Genomic DNA, 24088 nt, shown 5'->3' on the forward strand with positions numbered 1-24088 from the left:
GCTAGATCGACTCGGCTGTTGATGCTGATCAAGAATATATATACTTTATAGGGTCGGAAACGTCTCCTTCACTGCGTTGCAAACTTCTGACTGAAATTATAATACCCTGCAAGGGTATAAAAATTAAATAAAGATTACAAAAAAAACTAAAATATGTGTGTGTGTTTTGGGCACGCCCCCTTTGCCGCACGCCCACTGCGTGTTGCCCTGGCGAACTAAAACTTTTTTTGCCATGTCACGTCATTCGCTGGGCTTGGCTTTGCCATTTTCTTTGGCTTTTGGCCGCCCGCCACCACCCCCTGCACTGAAAATTAATTCTTTTATAACTGGAAAATATTTTGAAAATCAATAAAATAAATTAATTTAATATTTTAAACATGATTTTTATAGTTTATATTAAATATAACATATTGATCTTTTGTATCAAATTTCTTTCAGTGTCCCTGATCCTGGCACTGCTCCTCTTTTTGGCACATTTACGTCCCAGCGAGAGATAGATAGAGAGAGAGAGAAAGGGAGAGGAAGACCGAGTGAGCAGCGGGAGAAGGACATTTGTCACGTGATGGATTGCAATGGGAGTGACATTTTTATTTCACTGATGGACGACAGCGCACGAAATGAAGCGCGGAATGAGCGTGAGGCGGTGGGTGGTGCAATTGGGGGGTTGGGAAGGGATCACAGGCAGTTGGCCAAGTCAAAAGCTGGGAAGCTGAAAACTACAAAGTCGGGAAAGGGGAGGTTTTTGATACCCGGGTTTTAGAATTTTAGTCACAATTTTTCATTTGTATTGATTTATAAAAAAATAACAAAATTATTAAATAAATATTCTAAATTAATGATTAATTATAATTAATCAATATATTATATTAAATATTATTATTAATTTTATATATTTATCTATATATTTGTTTTATTTGCAATATTTTCTTATAAATATTTAATAGTGCTTCTTAAAGTTTTAAAAAGGATTTAGATGTTTAAAATAAGGTTTTACTAGCTTTTAACTTATATTAACATTTAAAACCTTTTTGGTTTTAATTTAAAGGTTTTTTTTTTAGATTTTTTTAATGCTTTCTATTTAAATTTAAAGTAATTTATTTGCATGAACCAAACAAACCTTAGAAAATATAGAAACCTGGTATCAAAATCAACTGATAAATGACCAAAACCAGTTCATTAGTTGCAACGAAGAAACTAAACAAAAATATATATACATATATCTCAAAAATCTATGTATTAAGTCTCTAAAATAAAGACTAAAGTCTAGCCTGGGCTGGTCTGGGGAAGCTGGTTCAACTGTAACAGTTGCACTGCAATTGTCATCCAAAAATGATGACAGAAACCAGAGTCAGCTGCCAGAGGCTATTTGCCAAAATGAAAGGGGAGTCCCACAACCTCTCCTTACCTCCCCCTCTCTGCAATCCCTACCCTCCTTCTCCCTTTATTTTTTTGCTTTTGTTTTACCAATTTTCATTTGGCAATTGGGCTTGGGCGAAATTGTTAAGAAATATTTAAATTGTAGACTGGCAAAAGGCAGAACGAAAAAAAAAAAAAGAAAGAAACAAGATAAAATTGGACAGGACATGGCACAGGACGAATCGAAAATGAAGCGAAATGAGAGGCTTTTGTTTTTTCAAAGCTCAATTGAAGTCATTACTTCGGCAGGACACTGTTTAGTGTATAAAAAAATAAGTAAACGAGAAGGAATGAATGAGAATTCTCCAAGGATACCGATGGGATAATTTAGCTGCTCATTTTTTGGTATCTATGGGATTTTTTTCTTAATTACTTTGAAGGGTAAAGGGCTTAATCAAAATATAAAAAGAAAGCAAAGGCAAGATATTTTTGGGGCTTTAATATTTATATATTTTTAGATGTTTTATATTACATATATTATATAAAATGTAATGAATTTTATATAATTTACTTATTTTATTATTTATTTTTTTATTATTTATATATTTTTGTTCATGTTGGATTTTTTAATTATACTTTATTTTTTAATAATTTTATATATTTTATATATATTTTATTTATTCTATATTTTTTTATTTAAAAAAAGAGTCACATTTTCACAAACCTAAGAAAATTCCCTAACCGACCGTGTGGCCCAACGGATAAGGCGTCGGACTTCGAATCCGAAGATTGCAGGTTCGAGTCCTGTCACGGTCGACAGGCGTGTCCTTTTTTTCTACAATATTATGCATTATCAAAATAAAATATTTTAATATAATAAACCATGGAAGCAAAAGCTTTCAGAGGTGGCAAAGCTGAAAGTAGAAATTAAAAACATTTGCAAGAGAGTTAAAAATTAAAATAAAATAAGAAGTCTTCTAATAGTAAATAATAATTATTAAAAAAAATAATATAATGTTTATAGATGCAAAAAAAAAATGAAGACTACAACTTTAGAAATTTTTTGTTATTTATAAATATTAAAACTTCTTTATTCGTGGCATCTTATATCCTGTATGGAAATTCCTCACACCAGATTCTTAATCCCTTTAAATCTAGACTGACTTACTCAAAGTTGAATCATCATTTGAGTGGCACATTAACCGCTCAGCTCAAGGGGTTTAGCGTGTCTTGAAAGTATCTATTGCAACCGCATCCGTATCCGTATCTCGCTCTCTCTCGTATCTGTATCTGCAGCATTGACTGCATTTTAGCGAGAAAGCGAAAGTGTTCCACAGAATAAGCAGCTGGGACCGCAGACAAGTGGAATATAAATTTTATTATTCCTGCACAAGCACATATACATATACATATACATATATATACATAGAGAGAGAGATATGGCGGGGTGTCCTTTAGCTGCCTCAACGTTCTACCTACATTTTATTTGATTTCATTATGTTAAAAAGTTGTTCAAGAGTGAATCAAAAGGGGGGATCTGGGTGGGGGGTGGAGGTCTAGGGGGGCAATGGCAAGGTTGCTCGGGAAAAGTCCTTGTTCTTCTTTCTCCGCTTAGTATAGCTGTTGTTGCTGTTGCTGTTGCTTCTCAGGAAGAGCAGACAGCGCGCAGACAAGCCCAAGGACGTTGGCTTAGGGGGTGGTAAGTGGGGGGTTGAGGCACAAATGAGACATCCACACACACACACACATACACACACAGAGAGAGAGTCATAGGATGCTGCTGCAGCAGTCGACAGCATTTTATTATCCTTATTTAAGTTTGAAACTTATTGCAAAGTGGGAAACTGGAAAACTCCAACTATCTGACTATCTCCTTCCCTCCTTCTCTGTCTCACTTGCTCTCGCTCTGTTGCTCGCTGGCACTAAAAATATGGAAAACTTTGCAGACAACGCCAGACAAGCCAACAACAATAACAACAGCAGCAGGGAAAAAGAGGAAAATTCCGGGAAAAGCCAGAGAGAGAGAGAGAGAGAGAGAGAGAGAGGGGGGGTAACAGGAGGTGCACTGCAGGAAGGGTTAGAGGGGGGTGGTGCGGTGAAAGAAAGGCTTAAGTGCAAGCAGGAAAATGGCCAAGGACGTTGCTCAAGTTGCTCGCGAAAACATCTGCGACGGTGCTTTAGCACACTGTTGCGAATGCTATCGATAATTGATCGACAAAGAACATGGAAAATCGAAAGAAATCGAAGATAATTTTATGTGTATTCAACAAAAATGAATTAATGAATTAAATATAATTCAATTATACAGTTTATTTAAGCCTGAAAGGTAAGATAAGATGGTATAGCGAAAGTTATCGATTAATTATCGGGGAAAACTGCAAGAAAAATCGAAAATTGTTTTGATGTAGTAAAAATTAAATAAATTTAATAACAAAATAGATTATTATAGCGAATGTTTTCGATAAATTTAGGAGAAAAACTGCAAGGAAAATCGAAGGAAACATTAAATATATGCAATCATTTAAAATTTAAATAAAATAGAATTATCAGCAATTAAATTAAGAAATTTAACCATTTTTTAACAATTTATTTAAAATGCGGCCAACTTAAAGCCTTAAAAATAAGAGGAAACATCCCCTTAAAAATTAGAAATTTAATAAAATATATATTTCTTTATTCTTTACCTATTTTTATATTAAATTTAATTTGATTTTTCAAAATAATTCCCCGATTCAACAATATGAATAAAACCACTGTTTAATGTCTGGCAATGCGCTGGCATTCAAATAAAAAAGAGTTATATACACACTCAGACTCCAGACCGAGTGCATGCTTTATACTATATGTATATATATCCTCCCATATATATATATAATGTTTGCACATAAGTATCTATGTGTTCCGGGGCAAGTCTGTTCTGTGGCAGAGTAAAAGCTGGAGGAAATGGAATGCATTGTGGCCGCCGCATTTGGGGCAAATAGTTTTTGCTCCAGTTTGAACTTTAAGACAAAGTTTTCCCCCCCCTTCCCCTCTCATATACGCGGTGAATTTTTCACAACTTTAACCGAAGGTCGTTGTGCTGGTTAAAAAGTTTTCGGGCCAAGTTCAACGATATATAAAGTTTATATAAATATTTGCAGAGAGTGCCTTTTCAAGGTTGGCTTAAAGCGATCGCAGCTCAAGGCCATTAAATGACTCGGAGCTTATAATTTTGCGACAATTTAAGAAGCCAAGTTACACAGCAACAATTGTAGAACTACAAGGAGGAATTTAAATGTATTTTAAATTTTAGAAATGCAACTTAAGCAATATTGTTAATTGGAAACAAGTATAACCTACCTATTCTCGCTGAGATATTTCTATGTGATGTCTTTGATTTCTGATAACCTTTTTTTTTGAATATATTTTACATATATATTTTATATATATATATATATATATATTAATCCTTGATAATTTTCAGTGTAACTTGCAAAAACTGTGACACTTCCACTCCCATCTCCAATTGCCAATGAACAGCAGCGAGGAGATAAAATTGCTGCAAGAAGCTGAAAAAAAATCATCAGCGGCAGTCAAAGCAGCCAAATGAACCTGCCCAAGATGTACAGTAAACACTCCCTAAAAAATGATCAAGGATCAATGGAAATAGAAAATAAAAATATTTAAATTCTGGGAAATCTACAGAAATTATTTAAAAATGATAACTTATTTTAAACAAGAAAGGAAGCTAACTTCGGCAAGCCGAAGTTTATATACCCTTGCAGATTGGTTTCGATGTTTATATTATAGATTTAAATGCTGAAAACACTCACAAAGCAGAGTTTCATTACATTTTACCTATACTTATTATGTTTACAGTTTGACAGTTACAGTTTTACATTCCCAGCCTTACATTTTCTCTACATCTACCGATCGCTCCTATGGCAGCTATATGATATAGTTGTCCGATTTTTATGAAATTTATACCATAATTCTAGAATAATAAAAAAAGCTTATATCTCAGAGTAGATAAACATACGATAAAAAACAACGAAGCTATAATTTTTTTTCCTATTTATTTCTCGATCGTTCCTATGGCAGCTATATCATATAGTCGTCCGATTTTCATAAAATTTTTACCAAAATTCTAAAATAATATAAAATAGCCATGGCTATAAAATGGTGCAAAAATGTTGAAAAACAGCAAAGTTATAATTTTTTTTCTACAAATATATCGAACATTTGTATGGCAGCTATATGATATAGTCGTCCGATCCGGCCCGTTCCGACATATATAGCAGTGAGAGCATATAGAAGACTATATGCAAAGTTTCATTCAGATAGCTTTAAAACTGAGGGACTAGTTTGCGTAGAAACAGACAGACGGACAGACAGACAGACGGACAGACGGACAGACGGACAGACGGACATGGCTAGATCGACTCGGCTGTTGATGCTGATCAAGAATATATATACTTTATAGGGTCGGAAACGTCTCCTTCACTGCGTTGCAAACTTCTGACTGAAATTATAATACCCTGCAAGGGTATAAAAATAGTGTCTAAAAGTATGCAATAAAATATTTAGTGATCAGAACTATCATAAATTTGGAACGCATTTTTTAAAACCTCTTCCCTCTCTAATAAAAATTCCCTTAAATTCCTTATTGCAAAATATTGTCCTTCGAAAGCAATGACTACTGTACCAACGAAACAGCAGCAACAGTTGAGTGAAATGCCTTGGCATTGCGTGTGGAAATGTTGGTGTAGTGTTTATGTTGTTGTTGTAATTGTTGTGGTTGTTGTTGTTGTTATTGTTGTGGGGTAATTGGCGTGCGGTCGCCATAGAGAAAGAAGCAAAAGAAGCCTCCACAGATGATGTCGTAAAAGAGCAAGTAGTAGTCAAAGGAGTGAGGGAAAAGAGGCTAACATACGCGTTAGCAATGCAATTTATGTGCGTTTAGACGCATATTTTGCCAATTAAATATTGCGATAAAGCATGCAGCCTATACAGAAAAACAAACGCACACAAAAGATGCACTCTAAGAATAAGTTTTGACAAGAAAAGGTTGTAAGGAGTAATTTTAAGAAAATTAAGGTATACAAAAAATAAATAAAAAAAAACAAATAAATAAAAAAATAGTTAATAATAAATAAATACAAAAATAATTAATAATAAATAAATAAAAAAATAAATAACAAATAAATAACTAAATATCAAATAAATAAAAAGAAAATTAATAAAAACAAATAAATAAAAATAATAATAATAATAAATATGTATATTACACAGAGAAGTTATTAAATTTAAAAATTTGATAAGGGGTTGCAACCTTACAATTTTAAAAAATTAACAAAAAAAAATTTTTTTTTAGTTTACAGATTATTTACCTTATAATTGAAAAGTATTCTTATACAATATATTAAAACTTAATGACAAAGCTTAGAGTTTTTATATTTATTTGTATATTTTTATTTTTATATTTATTTCTATATTTATTTTTATCTATTTAGTTAAAAAAAATATATATATCTTGTGGCTTACTTATTCGACTTAAAATTTTTCTAAAAAATATAAAAATCTTCTGCATTAATCACCCATTTTCGTCAAGTGTACCCATGCTCATCCCTGTACTTGGGGAGTTTTAAACTGGCGCGCAGGCGCAGCGACTAACTGATAAATGCCGCTGATAGCGTCGCTGACGTTGGCAATTTGGTTGAAATTTATTTGGAGCCCGAAGACGTCGCATCGTTTGTTGTTTCCCAGTTTTGCTGGCCAGGCTAACTGCTGGCTTACTGTTGTTGGCCTGTCGGCCTGTCGCTGGTTGGTGGTCGGTTGTCTGTGTTGTTGTTACCTGCGGTTGTTGCCATTGCGCAACGCACTTTGTGCGTTTGCAAATTGACATCTTTCAATTAAAACGAGCGGCAGACTCGCAACGAGTGGCGAGTTTTTCTTTTATTTTTTTCCAGCTTTTTGGTTGCTGTTTTGGTCAGGCACGCACATCGATGTCCGCATTGCAGTCAGCTTTACGGCTCAGCTTGGGCTTCATTGTCAGAATGCTCAACTGCTTTTGGTTATTTTTCCAGACTGTCAAATGGTGCAATTTGGCAATAAAAAAAGAGGTTTTGAAGGCAAATGAAGCACTTGAACAAGTGTTATTGTTGATTAAAGAGTATGACCAAGTTTGTAAATAATTTTGGTTTACATTTTTTTTATTTGGAATTATAATGATTAAAAATCTTTAAATTTTAATATTTTTTTAAGAGAAACAAATCCAAAACTATATTTTATATATTTAAAATGTATATTTTTTATGAGAAAAAAAATTCAAAAAATATGGATAAAATAAAAAAAAATAAAAAATGTATCATAGATTTATAATTTTAATGGAAATAAAATTTTAAAGAGCCTATATTTTTTATATTATTATAGAGTATCTTTGCGGCCCCATCAAGAGGTTATTTTTTTGTGATTTCTGATTTGAAAAAGCGATCGCCGGCAACATGTTGCTGCAACATTCGGAAAATGGTACAAAACTTTGCAAAAAATAAAAGTATATATATATAGCTCCTTCATCTCGATATTCAAATCTTTGACACAAGTTGCAGCCACTCAAAGTCATAGTCGCCGTTGAAATGTTGCACATTTTGATGTTTGATATGCGCATTTGGGCAAAAACACGTCAAGCTGACCAAAATAGTTAGAAAATTGTATGGAGAGAATGATTGAAAAGAAAAAAGCTAAACAACAACAACATTTAGAGTTCATAAATGGCCACAACAATTCCAAAAGGCATATGCAAAAACAAGTCAGTTGTCGTTGCATTTTGACTTTGACAACTCTTAAAAAGTAGAAATTCCTGCGATTGGAAAAAAAACCAGCAAACGGTATGTCTCAAGCAATTACGTAATTAACTGAATATATTTAATATAGTTGGATTTACTTGGATTTAAACAGTTATTATTTGGTTGTTTATTAGACATATGATTGTTATTTATCGATATATATCGATTTATTAGGGGATTCGAGTTGTTAACCGGATGTACCACTTTTAGTAGGGTGGTTTTTTGAAATTTAAAGAAAAATAAGTAGACTTAAGGTTGAAATAAATATTATTTAGAACCTAAAAATTAATATTTTCTAAGCTTAGTATTGAAATAAATATTATTAAATCCTTAAGAATAATATTTTTTAGATTTAAAATTAAAATAAATATTATTCAGAACCTTAAAGATAATATTTTTTTAATTTTAATTTAATTTTTAATTTTTTTTAAAAGATAATATTTGAGGCTTAATATTAAAATAAATATAGTCCCAAAAAATAATATTTTTTTTATCTTAAAAAAATATATATTCCACCATCTAATGTCGAAAAAAACCCCCTCAAGACTCAATCATTCGTCTGGAGATCACTTCCCAAAGACCCCCCTTTCTTCTACCCTTTCTTCTTCTGTTGTATCATTTGGCTATTAAGAATTTTTCATATTTTCATAATTAGAATGTAATCGCAGTCGCTTAAAAAAAGACTCACAACTTCCAACTACAAATCCAATTAAATGCATGAAAACGAAAAAAGAACCGCCGCCAAAAGGGGGAAAAATATGAAAATTAACCCCGGGAAAGGGGAAAGAGAGAGAGAGCCCACAAATGACGATTTGCGTATAATCCGCGGAAAAGAATATTATGCAAAAAGAACTTGCCGTTCTTTCTTCTGGCTCTTCTTCTGGCTATTTATCATAATTGAGGTTGGGCAATTAAAAAGGGTAGTATATGTAGTGGATAGGAGGGGGTTACCCCGAACATAATCCAAATCGAAAGCGTTCCACGGCCATATTGGTTGGTATTTTAATGGATTCCCGAGCACAGTTTCTTGTCTCATTTTTTGTTGTACTCCTTTTTTCATCTTGTTTAAACTAAATAATTCAATTTATTTGTTGTTTGTTTTCTTTTTTTTTTGAACGAAATTAAATTAAAAATGCATTTTGGGCGAGCAAATGAATTAAGCCATCATCGTCGTCACGCAGAAGTTGCAATGGCCAAAAACGTGTTGAAAGCCATGTGTGGCCCCTGGATAGCCTCTCTTTCCTATATTAACCCGCCTATATCCCCCTTCTTTAACCCCTCTTGTATCCCCTTTTTTTATTCGTTTTACCTTAACCCCTGGACACACCTTGGCGTGTCAGTTTCACGTGCAGTGGCAAAAGGCAATTCATCTTGTTCTCATAGCCCCAGTCCCAAGTCTTTATTTCATTTTTGTTTTATACTCTTATTTTCTTTTTTGTGTGAGTGGAGGTTGAGGATCTTCAGCTGGTTAATTAAATGGTCGGGGCAGGGCTTTATAATGGCTTTGATATTTTTAAAAGAAATTATAAGCCACAAGCTAGATTGATTTCTTTTTGATTTCTACAAAGAACAAAGCTAAAAAGCATCTTTAAATTCTTAAAATTTAAATCTAAAATATACATAAAATATTAACTATTAAGATAAAAGTATAAAAAAGTCACACACTTGGCCGCAGCCGGCAGGATTCGAACCTGCGCTCCCCTGAGAGGGAATCTGATCTCTTAAATCTGATTTACACTCAGACGCCTTAACCACTCGGCCACGACTGCTTTGATTTTAGCCAGGATTTCGAAAGGAAACTTAAAGCAAAAGCCTAAAAAAAATTAAAAATTGAATAATAATTAAAAAATACCCAAGAAAAAAATCAGCAAGAAATTGAATCAAAAGATTCACAAGAATTCATAAAGAACTAGTTTTCCTTTTTTTTCTGGCCACTTTTTTTTTTTGGTCACTCAAATGTAATTACACTTTACTAAATCAAAGAGTTGACAATAAAGAACAAGAATAAAGAAAAAAAACAGACTAAATCCAGAAGAAACCCAGAAAAAATACCAAAGAACCGGGTAGGCAGTAGCCAAAGATCAATAAAGCAAATGCCGCCGATTACGTTGGTTTCTGAAGGTGCGATTGGAAAACCCAAACTAGTGGCCACGTCAACTGCCACAAGGAAATTGCAACTGGCAAGCAGCAAGCAGCAGCAACAGCAGCAACTTGCAGCAAGCAACTTGAAGCCTGCAACGTGCAGCAGCAAATTAAAAGAGCAGCGGTGGCATATTGAAATAAGATCAATATCGCTGTGAGCAGCGCGTAGTTGCGTTAAAAAAAGAATATATGTATATATATATATATATGTATATACATATATGTATATATAAGTACGATTGTCCCTGCAGCAGGAGTCGCAGCAACTTGCAACAACTGTCAAACAAGCAACAAGACATATTGCGGGCGCGGTGGCGGTGGCACAGAGAGAACTTGGCCCTCGAGACTCATTTACAACTGACCGAATGAGTGGCTCTTCCCCGAGTATCTTGCAGATACCGAGTATCTAAATATCTAAGTAGCTTTGTGTGTGTGTGTGTGTGCGTCCAACACTTTGCGCCAAATCGATTGTTCTGCCCCCGAACAGATGTTGAGCATGGGATCGCCTCGAAGGTGTTCCTTCCGCCCATTGAAACCAGTGTTGGCCAAAATGGTAAAATGTAAGAATAAAAGAAAAAGTATACAAAAAAAAAAAAAAGAAAAGATTAAAGAATACAATAATTAATAAATAAAGAATTAATCAAAAGAGAATATAGAATATAGAATAAAAGAATAAAAAAATTAAATAATAATAGAATAGAATAATAAAAGAATAAAGGAATAAAAGAAAAAAATAATAACATAAAAGAATAAAGAATAAATAAATAAAAGAATAATAAATAAAAAAATAAAAGAATAATAAATAAAAAAATAAAAGAATAAGAGAATATAAAAATTTAAAAAAAGAATACAAGAATACAAAAATTCTTCGTAAAAATTTTAAATGTCTAAAATGTAGAATTAAATATTTAGTTAATTTTATAACTAAATCTAGGTAAATATAAATTATATTTTATACATTTATATATTTCTATATTTTCTCTCTATTTTACTCTTAATTCTAGCTAAAAATCTCTAAAAATATGATTTTGTCTTAGGCCTCCTTTGCTTTTATTTTCTTTTATTTTATTTGTACTCCTTTTTTTAGCTGCATTGGCTGGGCTTCTGTTTTTTGTTTTTTTTTTTCACATTTTTTTATTTATATTTTTTGTAACTCTTCAGAGGCACCGCCGCCAACGCTGCCTACCATAAAAACAATTGCTCCTGTTGCTCCTGTTGTTGCTGTTGTTGGTACGCAATTTAAATGGAATTTCTGCTACTGGGCCCATGGAACACTGATCGCCATAAATAATCGCGCAGTGGCTGCTGTTGGAGTGCCGGTGGAAATAGCATCAATGTTGGCGGTGTCGCAGCAACACGAGAAGCAGGAGCAGTGGCAGTAGCAGGAGCAGCATGCAACAACACCACCAACATGGGAAACTGAAGCAGCAACAATAGTAGCAACAACAACAACAAGAGTCGCAGCAACAGCAACAGCAGCAACATCACCGAGTTGCAACTGCAACGGCGACCGCATCTGAGATCGCGCGATAAGGTAATTGGACTATTATGTCAAAAAGTATTTGGCGTTTAAGAAATATGGCCTGGCATTTGACATTTCGGCAGCCGTAGCAGTAGTCGTTGTTGTTGTCCCCCCCTCCAGATATATATCCATATATATATATATATTCCCCTTTGCTGTGCTGCTGCAATTGCCACAGAAAACAAAAGGTGCACATTAAAAACGTGGCTCGATATCGAGATTGCATTGATCGGGGCCACTTCAAGGGGGTTAATCGGAGGGAGAACGCATTGTCACCAGGTAAGCAGAGTGTTAAGGGGACTTGAAATGATCAAAGCCAATGTGCGTGGTCATGTAATTGATTACGCCGCGATTCCAGAGATCCTCAAGATCCCCAAGATCCCCCGAGATCCGCTTAGGATACCCTAAGATCCCCCAAGATCCCCAAGATCTCAGTTGAATGGGAATCGGAACCAGAGAATGGACATGGAAATTGAAGGAAAAAAAACAAGGAGGAGAAGTATAAGAAAGAAAAAAAGGGCAGGAGTATAGGAAAAAGGAGCTACTGTGCAATCCGTTTGGGTTTCAAGATTAATCATGAAATCTGCACAAGGCCGAGATGATCAATGGAGTGCGATTATTTCGGCTTCTAATCGGATTAAGGAGTACGGATTATAGGGAGGTTTTGAGTGTATTAGCAATAAAAGGGATTTATTATTAGGGAGGGTGGATATTAATACAATAATAAATAAAAATATCAAGACTCTACTTAATAAATATATAAATTAAATGAATTAAAAATAATGTCTAAGTAATAATCATGATAATGGCTAAATAATAATGATAAAAACAAGTATTTATAACAAACCTAATATAATAATTCATAAATATAAATTTAATAAAATTAAAATTTTAAATTTAATTATATAAAAATATTTATAGAGTATTTTAAAGTAATTGAAAAATATATCTATTAATAAATTAATAATTACTAATAATATTATTTAATTTTAAATATTAAATTCAGTAAAAAATGTAGTAAAAATTAAATTAATTAATTAAATTAAATTTAAAAAAAAAATATTGGTATGTATGTTATAAAAACTCCAATACACCGAATCATAGGGCTTTTTTACTTAACTTTGCCTCCAGCATCCTTTTCTATCGATAAAGATGTGTTACACTGGTCGAACTATCACTGGCCTATCGATAGTTTAATAAGTTAGCCAAAAGGGGGTGGTATGGGTGTACCAATCCAAGGCAAAGTCAACAGGGCAACTGTTGATGAATATTCCTTGGCTCTAATGGTACACCAAGTCGACTCGAAGGTGAATATCGGTTTGATAGACACCACCTTCTCTTGGGAGAAGGTCCTCCGCGTGGTACCTCCTGGAAACGTACGGCCAATGCGAGCGGCACCTCCAGTGAATCCCTCACCTAATAATCCTCTGCCTCCCAATCCCTACCGAGACATGGGCAAGTCTTAAAACTACCTCCCCTCAAGTCAGGCGTGTAAAGCGACCCGTGCCCACTGACTATAAGGTTCGCAGCTGAGGGGTTAAACCAGCTGTGTTCGAACGGAGCCTTCCCAGGGCCGGGCAACCCTGGGTCGGAACGAGCCTTGCCGTGGCTTAGGGGCGAAGCCACGATCGACCTTCCTTCAATGCCCCGAACCCCTCGGGCCCGCCGCGCTCGCCCGGTCGAGCAACGCGGGCGTTTATGAAAATGAATACAACTAAAAAATCCGCTTCGGACCTCGTGGGGGAGGTAAAACCCCACCACAAATCGACGGAAAGCGAACTCGACGAGGGGGAGCTACTGCGCTCAGACGACGAGACGCTAGCCCCGTCCAATACAGAGGGAGGTGTAAAGACAAGCACACCTCAAACGACACAACCAAAGCATACTAAAGCGGCGGCAAGCCAAGCCAAAGCGACCGGTGAACACGGGAAGACAAAACCGTGGACCCACCAACAACGAAAGGCGCAGGCAAGCAAGGCCCATTTCATCCTCGCCAAAATAGCGAGGAATGAAAAGGAGGGCAAAGCCGACCCGCGCGACGCTGCAGACAAAGCCAGATTTCTAGCAGTGATCGAGGAATACGAGCGCTACGAGAAGGAGCACCCAGAGACGTCTTTGCCTCCTCAAGCAAAGCGCAACCGCTCACAAGAGGTGAGTGAGAGCGCTCCAAAGAGGGCCAAGGACGCTAAGGGAGCACCGAGGCCGACCACGTTCGTCAAACCGGCGAAAAAGTTCAGCGAGGTGGCCAGAGACAGCCTCGCAATGGCACTTATAGACGAGCTCAACGACGATGGGCGCCTGCTGATGGAGAAATGGGAGGAGGTCGAGACCCAGTTGGCGGAGATGGTAACCGACAAATTACTGTCCGAGCCAACGGGCCAGTCACCCTCCTTTGACTCCTCAGACATGGTTAGGGGGCACCGGGTAATCAGGTGCGACGACGAGTTTTCGCGGGATTTCCTGGCGGATTGCGTTGTCAGTCTAAGCAAGGCATGGAAAGGGATTAGCATAAAGCTAGTCCCCGCCAAGGACATCCCAAGGAGACCCAGAGCTCGCATCTGGTTGCCCAAGGGGCTGTCTAGCCATGAAAGGGTGCTCAAGACTCTGCGAGCAATGAATAAGGGAGTCGACATGGAGGACTGAGCCATTCTCAGAGCTGAGAGAGAAATGAAGTCCAGCCAGCCATATCTGTTCTTAATCAACCAGCGCTGCCTAGAACAGCTGAAGGCAGCAGACAACAAGGTCCGGTACGGCATCAGGAAAGCCAAGGTGAAGGTCTTCCTAGACGAACCGGACGACATCCTGGAAGATGAAGTCGAGGACGCCAATAAGCTGCTGGACGATTTGGCGATCGACGACAGCACTCCCAACACCACCCCGATCTAATGCCGACGGTCGTTCAGATAAACCTGAAGCGCAGCTCCCACGCTTCAGCTAATCTGGGGGTCCTTCTCCGGGAGAAGGACATCGACATCGGCCTTATACAAGAGCCATGGACGAGGGACGGACAAATCTCTGGCATGGCCATAAAGGGATACACAACATTGTACACAAACTCGACAGGTAGGCCGAGGGCGGGTATAATCATTAAAAACAACCTTAATGCTCTTCTCTACCCCAATCTCAGCAACTTAGATCTAGCAGTGGCAAGATTCAAGGCGGCGGATGGGACAGCCATACTAATAGCCTCCGGTTACATGGCCCACGACGAACCTGCACCACCTGAAGCGGTTAATAGGGTGATGCAATGGGCCGAGGAGACTAAGACGACGCTCATCCTCGGGTGCGATGCCAACGCAAGGCACACACTGTGGGGAAGTAAGGAGACAAACGAAAGGGGTGAGTCTCTCTTCGACAGTATTATATGTCGTGACGTCAATATTTGTAACAAGGGAAACACGCCCACCTTCATCTTTCCAAGCACGGAAGGATTTCAGGGCTGGGAGGAAGTCCTAGACATAACCCTCCAAATGGAGCATAGTGATTACAAGGTAAGAAATTGGAGAGGCTCTACACAAGACTCGTTTTCAGACCACAGGTACAAATTCTTCGAAATCGTGATGCCGGTATGTGAAACGGCGCCGAAGCGAAACCCCCGAAACACTGACTGGGACAAATACGGAAAGATTGTACAGTCAAAGGTCAAAGACAGAAGGATCAAGACCCGATCCACTCCGGAGAGAATAGATAAGGAAGTCGAGGACTTCACAAATATTCTGAACAAAGCCTACAAAGAGTCATGCAGACTAACATACTCTAAGAAGACATACCCACCATGGTGGAACAAAGAGCTATGCGAGCTCAGAAAGAAAGTTCGAAAAGCCTTCAACACAAGTTACGGAACCAAAGACTGGCAGCCGTACAAAGCAATACACAAAGAATACAAAAAGGCAGTCTACGTAGCCAAGAAGGAATCTTGGAGCAGCTACTGTGAATCGCTTGAAGGAGTCAAAGACACGTCGAGGCTAAGTAAAATCCTATCGAGAGGACACACAAGCCCCACGCTCATAAACAAACCTGATGGGACAGGAAGTACGTCGGCTGAAGAGTCACTGGAAATCCTGCTGAATACGCATTTCCCAGGAAACCAAAAAGAAGAACATAGAATAATGGAAAGCCAGGGGGCAGACCAGCAGCTACAAGTAGAAGAGATCATCACCATGGAAAGAATCCATTGGGCGATAGATTCCTTCGACAAATACAAAAGCCCGGGCCCAGACGGAGTAATACCGGCAATGCTACAAACAACAAAAGCAAGCACGGGAAAATGGCTGCAAGCAATCTTCCAGGCATGCATTAAAACAGCACACATACCACTTCCATGGAAGGAAGCGAGGGTAGTCTTCATACCAAAACCAGGAAGAATGGGAACACATCCAAGCCAAGGATTATAGGCCGATAAGCCTTACCTCCTTCCTAATGAAAACACTGGAACGGATCATTGATATCCACATCAGAGAAAGAACGGAGAAAAACCTTTCCAATGCGCAACATGCGTACAGGAAAGGCCGATCCACGGAAACAGCATTACACGAGGTAGTGCGATACATAGAAAAGGCTCTACTTTTCAAAAACTACGCCATGGCCACCTTTCTGGACATAGAAGGAGCCTTTAACAACGTCAATGCGGATTCCATCCTGAGTTCCCTCAACGGTATAGGAGTAGAGGGAGGCATCAGGGCATGGATTGGCGCAATGCTGACGAGCAGGAGGATAACAGCCGAACTGAGTGGCACTCATCACACAAGATTTGTGAAGAGGGGCACACCTCAGGGGGGAGTCCTGTCCCCACTGCTCTGGCTGATAAACATGGACGACGTACTAAGAACACTAAATAGCGAAGGAGTAAAAGTGGTAGCATACGCAGACGACGTAGTCCTACTCACTTCAGGACCATTCCCCGACGTCATCAGCGAACTAATGACAAGGGCACTTACTAAACTCAATGCATGGGCAAAAGCCTGCGGATTGGGCATAAATCCTAGTAAAACGGAACTAATGCTCTTCACTAGAAGAACTAAGGTCCCTAGCTTCACAAAGCCAAAGATGCGGTACGACTAAAGGCTAGCCAAAGCTGGAAAGACTACCACACCGGGCACTGCAGGATTCTGAACGAGATAAACTATCGGACGACAGTAGACACAGACTACAAGACAACCGAACTGCGATTCGGTAACACATACACCACTATATACCCTACAAGGGAAGACTGGAAGAGAGGGAGAGTAACCGAACCGGACGAAGTATCACTCTACACCGACGGCTCAAAGATGAGCGACGGAGTAGGGGCCGGAATCTACGCCGAGAGCTGGAAGGTGGAGGAATACTTCCACCTCCCAGAGTCAGCGACGGTTTTCCAGGCGGAGGTTCTCGCGATACTGAAAGCTGACGAACTTTCGCTAGACCGAGGCCTCCGGAATACCAAGGTGAGGATATACTCAGACAGCCAGGCGGCGATCAAATCCCTCGCACAAGCACGGACGAATTCAAAACTAGTGGCCAAATGTAAAGGGGCACTAAACAGACTAGCAGAAGACAACAGGGTACAAATAGCCTGGGTATCCGGACACAATGACATAGACGGAAACGAGAAAGCAGACGAGCTGGCCAGAAAAGGGTCAGAAGAACACTCAGCAGACATACAGATCTCAGACATACAGATCTCCCTGAACTCAGTCCAGACGGGAATTCATGACTATTTCAAAAAACTAGCCAGCAAGGAATGGTCGACGAAGGCAGAGCACAGAAGATCGAAACTATGCTGGCCAGAATTCAATAGGAAGAGAACCGCAGAACTGATCTCCAAGAGCAAAAAGGACATCAGGAGGATAGCGGCAACCATCACCGGCCACTGGCCTATAGGCACGCAAGCCTGTAAGATGGGTCTACCCTACAACCCACAATGCAGAAGCTGCAAGGAACCAAGCGAGCAGGAGACACCAGAGCATCTGCTGTGCCACTGCCCGGCACTCAACAAACAAAGAGCCCGACACTTCGGAGCACACCAACTCGAGTCACTAGGGGAAATTGGAAGGCAGCCAGTAGCGGCCATCCTAGCTTACCTGAATGACACGGGCTGGTACTAAGTAGGGCGCAGACAACAACAAATCGAGGGTGTGGATCAAAACGGAGCTCAGCTCTAATTGGAGGCGGCCAGGGCTGCCTCACCACTTATACCTACCTACCTAGCCAAAAGGGGGGCGCTCAACATGAATTAGTAAAAACAAATAATTATTTACTTTTAGAAGTCTCAAAATGATAAGCTTAAAAAAATTCTGCTGTAGATTAAAAATATATATATTTATAACAATAATCTGCTAAAAGTATTAAAAAAGAACAAAAATTCCTTTTTTTTACAACCAAAAATTCACCTTTAAGATTGAGATATACAACTCGTTATAGCAACAGTAATATCCTCCATCAACTTGACGCCTCTAGGATTAATACCGAAAAGGAACCCTAGGAATTCCAGGGCAATTGCTGACGCCTCGAGTTGGACTTGGACTTGGACTTGGAACTGGTAGTCCGACAAACTAGTTACACCAATAACCATAACAATAACAAATTAGCATCGCATGCTCCCCGACGATTAATTTGGCCTTTACTATATGGTATGGCTTTTGGGGCCCCCGAGAGACGGTGCTCTTTTTTACGAGCATTGTTTGTAGCTCATTAAGAAAATTTTGCGCGCTTCAACGACGACTAACGCCATGCCGACAAAGGGAAAAAATAAAAAATAATACTCACTGGAAAAATATATACAAAAAAAAAACACATTTCTTGTGTAGGCATAATTTGAGGCCAAAATCGCACAGTTTATGCAAATCGCGGAAATTACGAATCGCAGGAAAAGGGCATTTTGGCATGCGAGTGTAGCTTAGTTTTAGTTTTCCTTTTTTTTTTTTTTGTATTTTCCAATTGGCAACAAGTGGCTCCCTTTAAAAAACCAAGTACCCCCTACTTTATAACCTTTCCAATTCCCAAATTGACGTCATTGGTCTTTGCAATTGGAGCAGAATTTTTTTTAATTTTCGCAGTTTGTTTTTGCTTTTGTATTATTTTGCTTTTTTTTTTGTTACGGTTTTCCCACTCCAACTGACACGTTGCACTTTTCACTGGAAAATTGGCCTGAGTTGGATTCTGTTCGGCGTTTTGTGAGTTCTCAGCAATCTTTTGTGTAATTGGAGGCGGAATCTTGGCCGGCCACAAAACGCTTTGAACTCGCCCATTTGCCCATTTGGCAGTTGGCGTGGGAAATGCGAACGCCTTGAACGGGGAACAGTGGTCTGAAATACTTAAAAATATATTTAAAAAAAATGTTTAATTGATTAACTTATATTTCTAGAAAAATAAGTAGCTTTTAAAGGAAATCAGCGCTTTGAAAACATTACAAGTTGCCCCTAGAAATATGCTTTGTTTTTCTTTATTGTACTGAGAATTTACTTCGAATATATTTAAATACTTTTTCATTAGCTTGTTTTACTATTTTTTGTAATTTATATTAAATTTTAGTTTGTTTTTGTTAATTATAACACAAACAATATAATTTATAATTTTTTACAATATTTTCCCACAGTGCACACACACTGTGCTTAGCCTGCTGAATGAAATGAAATAAATTTCAGCCGAATTGGCACTCTTCTCGACCCCTTTTTTCTTTTTTTTTTTTTAAACTCTCTAACACCCGCAAATGCTGCAACTGGCATACTGCTTCTGGACCGATCCGAGTGGAGCTTGAGTTAAAGCTAAAGCTGACTCTGAGTCTGATCTGAGCATGTGGCAGCTGCGCATTTGCATCAACTGCCCTCCACTCCAAAGTCGGAGTCCCCTTTTTCACCGGGTTTATCTACCCAGGATTAAGGCCAGGCAGCAGTCAGCCGGCCCAGCTGCGTTTTATTTTTAAATACCCTAAGTCACAGAGAGGGTATGATGAATTTTATGTGAAACTAGTCTTATTTTATTTTATAACATTTATGGTATATATTATTTTAATTTTGTATATATTTTACATTTTAATGTATTTCTACCAGTCGAAATTTTGTATTAAAAAGAACAGTAATAAACAAAAAATTTAATTTCAAATTGTATTAAGGTTTAATGAATATAAAACTTTTAATTAAAATAAAAAATATACTTAAAATTAGGACAAGATCTTCTTTTTTTATTTAAATAAACAAATTCAAGTTTTTTCTTTGTGTTTATTTCGAAATTTAAATTTATTTTTAATTAGGTCTTTACATATTATTTTAAAATTCTTGTTCATAAATATAATAAAATTTAAATATTAAATTTAATGATGTAAAAATATTTATAGAGTATTTTTAGTTTTAACCAGATTTTTTTTTTGACTTTGGTTAGTGCCTCATGCAACGTGAGCTGCAAGCCACACACTCCATAATTTGCCTGCTGTTCCGCTGGCTTGTTGTTGCAGCTAGTTATGGTTGTTGTTGTTGTTGAAGCAGTTGTTGTTGGTATTATTGTTGTTGTTGTTGTTGCAAGTGTTGTTGCTGCTGCTGTTGATGGAGTCCCAGTGTCTGGTTTTGTGTTGTGACTCCTTCGTTCGCATTTCATTCGCGCGCTTATCTCGCCACTCGGCTCGTTTTCATGTCTTTATTTATAATTTTATTGATAAAATTGACATTAATCGCACGTTTAAGATGATTTTTATCGCCTCGCGTGCAAATTGCTTACAATTTTTCTCCCGTTCTCGTAACCAGAAACCGAAACCGAAACATTTCATGTAAACTTCTCCATTATTTCCACTTTTTAAACTGTGTTTTATTGCCATCTCAGTGTCGGTGTTGGCGTTGAGGTGCGAGCAATTATTTGATATGACAGGTCGGTCAGAAGTCCACACAAAAAAAAAATTATATAAAAATAAAAAAAAAAAATTAAGAAGAGGACAACCTGTCAGGCTTAAAGAGATAGATGCCTGGAGGGGCTCTAAGGGACACTAATTGACCTAAATAGGGCGACAAACAGGGCTTAAATGGAATAAATAAAATTTTTGTGATAGTAATTGTAGTTGTAAAAAGGGTAGAACTTGGCTGAGAAGGTTTTTATCGCTTTTTAAATGCAGTTTTAGCATTGGGTAGGGTATTAAGTATTTTTATACCCTTGCAGGGTATTATAATTTCAGTCAGAAGTTTGCAACGCAGTGAAGGAGACGTTTCCGACCCTATAAAGTATATATATTCTTGATCAGCATCAACAGCCGAGTCGATCTAGCCATGTCCGTCTGTCCGTCTGTCCGTCCGTCTGTCCGTCTGTCCGTCTGTCCGTCTGTCCGTCCGTCTGTCCGTTTCTACGCAAACTAGTCCCTCAGTTTTAAAGCTATCTGAATGAAACTTTGCATATAGTCTTCTATATACTCTCACTGCTATATATGTCGGAACGGGCCGGATCGGACGACTATATCATATAGCTGCCATACAAATGTTCAATAAATTTTTAGAAAAATAATTTTAACTTGGCTGTTTTTCAATATTATTCCATCATTTTTGAGATATAGCCTTTTTATATTATTCCAGAATTTTGGTAAAAATTTTATGAAAATCGGACCACTATATCTTATAGCTGCCATAGGAACGATCGGGAAATTAATCAAAAAAATCATAACTTCGTTGTTTTTCAACGTATTTTAATCTACTTTGACACATGAGCTTCTGGTATTATTTCAAAATTTTGGTTAAAATTTTATGACAATCGGACGACTATATCTTATAGCTGCCATAGGAACGATAGGGAAAGTAATAGAAAAAATTATAACTTCGTTGTTTTTCAATGTATTTTCATCTACTCTGAGATATGAGCTTTACTTATTATTATAGAATTTTGGTATACATTTTATGAAAGTCGGACAACTATATCATATAGCAGCCATAGAAGCGATCAGATGTAGAGAAAATGTAAAGCTGGGAATGTATAACTGTAACTGTCAAACTGCAAACATAATAAGTATAGGTAAAATGGTATGTAACTCAGTTTAGTGTCTGTTTTCGGCATTATAATTTATGACATAAATATGAAAACCAATCTGCAAGGGTATACAAACTTCGGCGTGCCGAAGTTAGCTTTCTTTCTTGTTTGAATATGGATTTATATGTATAATTATATTGTATGATATTTTTTATGTTAGTTTTTATTTTAAAAATAAAACACACTACAAAATTATTTCAAATTTCTGAAATTGCCGTTTAAATTTCCCATAAAATTCCCATTTGAAATTTCCCATAAAATTCCCATTTGAAATTATCCGTAAAGTCTATATTTAAATTTACCTTCCATTAAAATATCCCCTTAAATTTCCCTTTAAATTAAATTGCCTTTTTAATTTCCCTTTAAATATCCCCTTAAATTCCCATTTAAATTTCCCTCTAATTGTCTCTTTAAGCTTCAATATAAATTTTTATTTATTTTAATAATTTTTCTTAATGTTTTAATGTAAACTCCCTTTTTAAATTCCCGTTAAAAATTCCTATTTTTTTTTGCCTCCACAAAAAAATTCCTAAATTTTTTTGCCTCCACAAAATAACCAAGTTATCTCTCGATTGAAAAATATTTCCTACGAACTCTTCCTGTTATTTCTCGTTATCATTTCCGCAGTCCAACTACGAGCCCAAATAACTCTCTCTCAACCATAAATATGAGGCCAGCACAAAAAAAAAAAGGGAAAATAATAATATATATAAGAAGAGATAGGGAAAGAGGCAAATTTATGATTTTATTTGGCTTCCTTTTCGGCAAAATTTCAATAAAAGAAATAGCTGAGTGGAAAATCAATGCCAGAGATATATTCCCCACAGCCTTTTCTCTGTATTTTCATTTTCTTTTTTTTTCGGTTTGATATATGAAATGCGTTTGTTGCCTCGTTCGTTTCACTTTGGGGCACAGCATTTTCCCACATTAATTTTCCTAATTTCGAAAGCCAACCCACACACACACATACACATACATAGGCACACACATTGGAAAATCTGGTGGAAGGATGAAGAGGACGACGAGCTGAGGAGCTGACTGCATCCCCGCAGGACAGCGCAAAACTATTTATCAATGCTGAAACATTTCAAATACATTCTGCGTTTTTAGAGCAGCAAAAGGGAGGGGGGGAGGTAGGGGGAGTCAGGCAAGATTATGATGGAGATCCCATTGCACCTACCCCACCCTCTGCCTGCCCCTTTTGAACACTGAGGGGAAATGTCCTGAATTGAGAAAAGAGATATACTAGATTCATCTGTTTTCTCTTTTTATAAATTCCCAAAAAATTTCATTAAATATTATCACTGATTATAGGTTCATTAGATAAATTATTTAATATTTTTTATAATTAGAAAAAGTGTTTTGAAATTTAAAACTTTAGTTTATTTTGATTTATTCAAGTGTAGTCTTCCCTCTCGCATTCCCTGTCAAATGAAGCGGCAAAAAAGTAGCTGGAAAATGAAATATGCCAGCGACGTCTCCAGCTTCCCTTACTGTCAACCCTGCTCGTCCTTTTTACCCCCCTTTCTTTCTCCTCTTCATCCTCCTCCTTATCCCCTCCTACTCCTCCTTTCTCCTACTCTTTAGCTGTCCAAGCCACCGGCTGCTAAGACAACTGGCGGCGCATTAAATGACGCTCCAGCGACATCTTACGCAATGGTCGAATAGCCGATAGTTCAGAGGGATAATTCCGTTAGATATGACACAGTTTGTGTAATAAAAGGTAAAGTATATATTCTTAAAATATCAGCAATAAAAATATATATAGGGTTTTAAGAAATATTATATTTTGCATACTTTTAAGCATGGTTTTAGATGGTTTCAAGTCGCCAAAAATTATATAAAATAGTAAAAAAAAGTTTTTTGTTTATTTTCGAATTTTTAAGCAATTTTGAAATACGTAATTAAGAATTTTAAGACATTTTTTTTTTAAGTAAAAAGTAAGTAATTGTTTTAAGAGATGTTAAGTTAATTGAATTAATGTCCAAAATTTTAATTAAAGTCATATAAATTTTTTGTTTTATTTAGTTTTAATAATTTCAAATTATTTAATCAAATTAAATATATAAGAATTTTATTTTAATTTAATTTTTATTTTAATAACTTTAAATTAAGTAATTAAATTAAATTTATAAGAATTTTATTTTAATTTGATAATTTAATCCATAAAAAAATACAAATAAAATGCCCCTAGATGTCTTCCTGGGCATCCCTGCCTTTTTTCTATACGATATTAAGCTCGTGTCACGCTCTCATTTTCCTTGAT

The 24088-nt window shown here is 36.9% G+C and overlaps 1 protein-coding gene and 2 non-coding genes across 3 annotated transcripts; 2 read left to right on the forward strand and 1 right to left on the reverse strand.

The window, feature by feature from the left end:
• Positions 1 to 2099: 2099 nt before the first annotated feature.
• Positions 2100 to 2172, forward strand: TRNAR-UCG (transfer RNA arginine (anticodon UCG)). Its single transcript has one exon. It is a non-coding gene; the product is annotated as a tRNA-Arg (tRNA).
• Positions 2173 to 9850: 7678 nt separating this feature from the next.
• TRNAY-GUA (transfer RNA tyrosine (anticodon GUA)) lies at positions 9851 to 9949 on the reverse strand. Its single transcript is given in 2 exon segments — positions 9851 to 9898; positions 9913 to 9949. It is a non-coding gene; the product is annotated as a tRNA-Tyr (tRNA).
• A 3599-nt stretch (positions 9950 to 13548) lies between these two features.
• On the forward strand, positions 13549 to 14487 carry LOC121502130 (uncharacterized). Its single transcript, XM_041775032.1, has one exon. It carries the CDS (start codon positions 13549 to 13551, stop codon positions 14485 to 14487), a length of 939 nt encoding a protein of 312 aa, XP_041630966.1.
• The last annotated feature ends 9601 nt before the right edge of the window (positions 14488 to 24088 follow it).

This window comes from Drosophila kikkawai, chromosome X, assembly GCF_030179895.1.
Source record: "Drosophila kikkawai strain 14028-0561.14 chromosome X, DkikHiC1v2, whole genome shotgun sequence".
NCBI classification, from domain to species: domain Eukaryota; kingdom Metazoa; phylum Arthropoda; class Insecta; order Diptera; family Drosophilidae; genus Drosophila; species Drosophila kikkawai.

Excerpts from the sequence above, each read along its gene's own strand:
- LOC121502130 (XM_041775032.1), top strand. The coding sequence starts at position 13,549 with ATGAATACAACTAAAAAATCCGCTTCGGACCTCGTGGGGGAGGTAAAA.